General features: G+C 41.1%; 1 protein-coding gene across 1 annotated transcript; it reads right to left on the minus strand.

The window, feature by feature from the left end:
* Nucleotides 1-569: 569 nt before the first annotated feature.
* LOC150038560 (uncharacterized) lies at nucleotides 570-1,229 on the minus strand. The gene is made up of 2 exons (XM_090313601.1): nucleotides 1,095-1,229; nucleotides 570-989 (listed from the first exon to the last, which is right to left on the minus strand). The coding sequence occupies exons 1-2, from the start codon at nucleotides 1,227-1,229 to the stop codon at nucleotides 570-572; spliced, it is 555 nt and encodes a 184-aa protein (XP_090169727.1).
* Nucleotides 1,230-4,598: the final 3,369 nt, after the last annotated feature.

Genomic DNA, 4,598 nt, shown 5'->3' on the forward strand with positions numbered 1-4,598 from the left:
GGGAAGTGGTCCTTCTTTGTGACCAGATTTAACCTACGGTAGTCCATACATATTCTCCACCCCGTGGTTGTTCTTGTAGGAATTAACTCATTTTTGCTGTTGGTGACGACTATCATACGCCCTTTCTTTGGAACGCATTACACTGAGCTTACCCAGCTACTATTAGATATGGGGTAAATGATGCCTACATCAAGCCACTTCACAATCTCTTTCTTTACAACCTCTCTCATGGCAGGATTTAAACGGCGCTGCCTCTCTATGGATCTTGTTTTTCCTTTTTCAAGACAAATCTTATGCATGCAATATGAGGGATTGATCCCTCGAATGTCTGCTAAGGTCCATCCCAAGGCTTTTGCGTTGTTCTTAAGGATCTAAATAAGTGCTTCCTCCTTTTCTTTGCTCAGTGAGGCAGAGATTATAACCGGTAAAATGTTATTGCCTCTTAAATAAACATATTTGAGGTGCACTGGTAATGCCTTCAACTCCAACATGGGTGGTTCTTCTAAAGATGACTTAGTTTGTTGCATTGCTCGTTCAGATAACTTGATTGTTTCAAAATCTGGCTCAGTTTATATTGCGGCACAATTCTTCTCCCACATTGCGCCAATCCTAAAGTCTTCTTCCTCCGACTCTTCTTGAGACTCGTGCCAATGTTCTTCCTGCAGTTCTCCAACATATTGACAATTTTCCATATCCCCTGGGTATTTCAACGCATTGAGAACGTTGAATTTGACTTGCTGATGGTCGACTTTGATGGTCAGTTCTCCTTTCTGTACATCGATCAGCACTCGCCCTGTTGCGAGAAACGGGCGACCTAAGATGATTGGCACCTCAATGTCAGCTTCATAATCCAATATGATAAAGTTAGCAGGGAAGATGAATTTATGCACTTGCACGAGCACGTCTTCTTTTTTGCCATCTAGATGCGTTATTGATCTATCGGCCAACTGGAACGTAACTGTTATGGGTCTTGCGTTGCCGATGTTTAACTTTTTGAAGATTGACAAGGGCATCAGGTTTATACTTACCCCTAAGTCACACAGCGCATTTCCGACTTATTTTCCGCCTATTGAGTATGGCAATGTGAAACTCACTGGATCTTTCATTTTAGTGGAGATGTTGTTTTGAAAGAGCGCACTACACTCATATGTTAATGTGACCGTTTCATTCTTCCTGATTTTCCTTTTGTTGGCGAGTATGTCCTTGAGGAATTTCACATAGCTCGGCATTTGTTCCAATGCTTCTACTAAGGGAATGTTGATATGTAATTGTCGGAGAACATCCAGAAACCTCTTGAATTATTTGCTGTCATCTTTCTTTTTCAGCCTAGATAGGAAAGGTGGAGGATCCCGCCGTACTTCCTGTTCAACTGGCAGTTCATTGAGGTCCTTTGTTTGCTGTGTTTAAGGAGCTGGAGGTTGCGGTGACTTTGATTCTGAGTCTTGCTGAGATTCATTCTTTGTAGAGGTATTTTCTTCTGAATTGGTAGTGCTGTTGTTTGTGGTTGAGTGGTCATCATTGATGATTGAGTGTACTGGCCTTTTCACTGAATCCGGTACTGGTGGCATGGGGACCGTCGTCTTGCCACTTCTTAATGTCATAGCTTGACATTGTTCTTTACCGCATGGTCTCGGTGCTCCTGAGCTACTAGGCAGCGTACCAGGCACTCTATTCTTAAGTTCTATCATAAGCTGTTCAATCTGCACCTCCAAATTTCTATGGGAGAAAGCTTGCGATTTCTTGATTGCCTCGTTCTTTTCAATATAGTGTTTCAATAATTTTTCCAAAGACGAGGTACTAGAAGAGGTGTAAGAAGAGGACGGTTGGTCATATGGTTGTATACTCTGAAAATTTCCTTGGCTGTGATTCTGATGAAGGAAAACCGGAGGATTACCTCGATTCCCAGGATGACTATTCTAATGATTACTTTGGCCCCCCTGGTTGTGATTCCTTCCACATCTGAAAGTTGGGTGATTCCGCCAACTAGGGTTATAGGTGTTGCTGCATGGTTCATTGTGGATAGAGTATACGGATTGTTGATCTAACGGGCAGACTTCCACTGAGTGCCCCTCTTCGCATTGAACGCAATTTATTGCGGCCACTTGCATCATTGAATTAAGCACTGCACTTTGAGAGAAATGTCCTTGCTTAATAGCCATAGTCTGGAGGAGCGAGGTTACTGTGGCCATCTGGGCGGCCAAGGTGCTCATTGTATCAGCTGGTACAATGGCACTTTCTACTCTTCTTCGTTTCGAGCCTTTTTCCTCATACCCGTTATCTATCCACTCATCTGTATTTCGCGAAATGCGATCTAAGATTATCTTTGCTTTCGTATACGTCTTTTCCATTAACCCTCCTGCTGCGGAGGCATTAGCAACTGCTTGTGTTGATCGATCCAAGTCGTTGTAAAAAGTCTCCATCAGAACGCAATCGGGAATCCCGATGTGTGGACAATTCTTCACTAATTTTCGGAATCGCACCCAGGCGGTGCTCAAAGTTTCATATCCCTTCTGTTCAAAATTTAACACGTCCTTCCGTCTTCTTGCATTGACGATAGGCGGGAAAAATTTATTCATAAACCTCTCAACCAACTAGTCCCATGCATTGATTTCATTTGGCTCTAGTGACTGAGCCCACCTCTTTGCCTCATCCCCCAATGTATACGGGAAGAGATACAACCTAATTCCTTTAGGAGTCACACCAAGTATGGAGAATGTGTTACACATTTCTACAAAGCTGGTCAAATGAGCATGCGGGTCTTCTCCTTGTAGACCTCCGAATGTCCCGCATTTTGGATCATTTGTAACATGACCAGCATTATCTCAAACCTTGCATTCTCCGCAATCGTGGGTCTTGAAATTCAGGGCGAGAAGTTATAAAGATTTGGAGCTGCATAGTTCCTCATAGGGATGTTGCGATCGGTAGCAAGAAAACAAGGTCTTGCGCTGGCCAATTTACCCCTTGATTCCCATCGGACCTCTCATTATTATTTGCCATGTTTCTTCTTCACCTAATTCCATTCTGATGTGCTTTTGCGCGAAAAATACACTTGATCTTTGGGTTAGCTTAGAATTTCTAGATCAGCTTCAGTACTCATAAATCGTTAGTCTGCTCTTCGTGATAAACAAATAGTACAACAACGATCTGTTCTGCAAAATACCACAAAGTATTCAACACTAATCGTTACCAATCCCCAGAAATAGCGCCATAAACTTGTAACTAAAAATTTAATCTTTAAGCATATGGACAATGATGAATATGAACACATATAAACTTGTAAGGATACGAATGTATTGTTATGTTGTGTATGTTTTGTATCGCTTATGCACACTACTGATGGATGAATCATACAAGCTCATGTTGTCATAAACTTGATGACGATAAAAATGGATCTATCTTTATCTATTGCGCTAATGAATGAATGAAAGTGATGTTGTGCTATGTGCTCAAGTGCTTTGCGATAAAGATACTTTGCAATACTATGCTCTAAGTGTATGCGTTGATAGTGATATGTTTCGTAGTATGCGATGTTGTAGTGCATGTCACAAGTTTCCTTGTGTTGGAACCAAGTATAATTCCAATGCAAGTTTCTCAGAATGATCCGAGGTCGAACAAGGGGATTGTTGTCATTAGATGCGATACTAATGTGGTACATGCGACCGGTTATCAGAAAGAATAAGGAATTTTGGTTTTGCAGAAATATAAATTGCGTTGAAAGTAAAATGCATTGTAAAATAAATTCCTAAACTACCATGATACATGGGTTGAGGACTGGTTGTGAAGTTGTACAAAAGAATCTATGAATGCGATGGCAAGTCTTATGTATGAGTCAGAAAGAGAATGAGTAGAGAGAAAGAACATCACAAGTTCATAAATCGCATTAAGGACGCAACTAAGGTTCCGCTTTCCCTTGGCGTACACCTTTCAATGATCGGCCTCATTCCCATACATTTATAGTGAAACAGAGATGAATGTAATGAATGCCAGGTTGTTTCCATCTCTGGAAATACTTCTCACTTTAGTTAACACATTCTTCCAACCTTCTCTCGATAGGCGGAATAACATCTTCACTTCTAGTCTCACAGGTGAAGATGTCGTCGAGCATACTTTAGCTAAACTTAATTGATTACCTTAACACAGATTAAGTCAGTCACTTAATTCTTCCTTTTTATACAGGGGATTAAGAACACATAATGGAGAAAATCGATGATAAATGTATGGAAAGGGACAGAGAGATGATAATGATGACGATGATAACATTTAATTCTAAAGATAAGTGTTTGATACATGATTGTGAATGAGAGATTTAAGAAGATGAACACAAAAGATGAATTAAAGAATAGAAACAAATACGGAAAGAGTGTCAACGTCTTGACACAGATCTCGATCAAAGACTTTTGCTTACCGGCGTATGGATGAAGTGGAGAGGAAAGCTTCCCTCTCAGGCTTGCTTTCCCGGTAGAATTGACCTTTTGCACAGAGCTTCAACTTCGAGAATCAGAAGAATTCCTTGCTCGGAGACTCACTTTTCAGCCTTGTCTCGTAGTTCTCCCTGATTTTCTCTGTAAAGTCTCTTCAGACCAGCCTCTCTCCTTCGT

Source organism: Benincasa hispida, chromosome 1 (genome assembly GCF_027475165.1).
Source record: "Benincasa hispida cultivar pf3 chromosome 1, pf3_genome.v1.1, whole genome shotgun sequence".
Classification (NCBI taxonomy): Eukaryota; Viridiplantae; Streptophyta; class Magnoliopsida; order Cucurbitales; family Cucurbitaceae; genus Benincasa; species Benincasa hispida.

Excerpts from the sequence above, each read along its gene's own strand:
- LOC150038560 (XM_090313601.1), bottom strand. The coding sequence starts at position 1,229 with ATGCCGAGCTATGTGAAATTCCTCAAGGACATACTCGCCAACAAAAGG. Across the intron at positions 990-1,094 it reads CCACTAAAATGAAAGATCCA|TTAAACATCGGCAACGCAAG; the intron begins GTGAGTTTCACA and ends ATCTTCAAAAAG.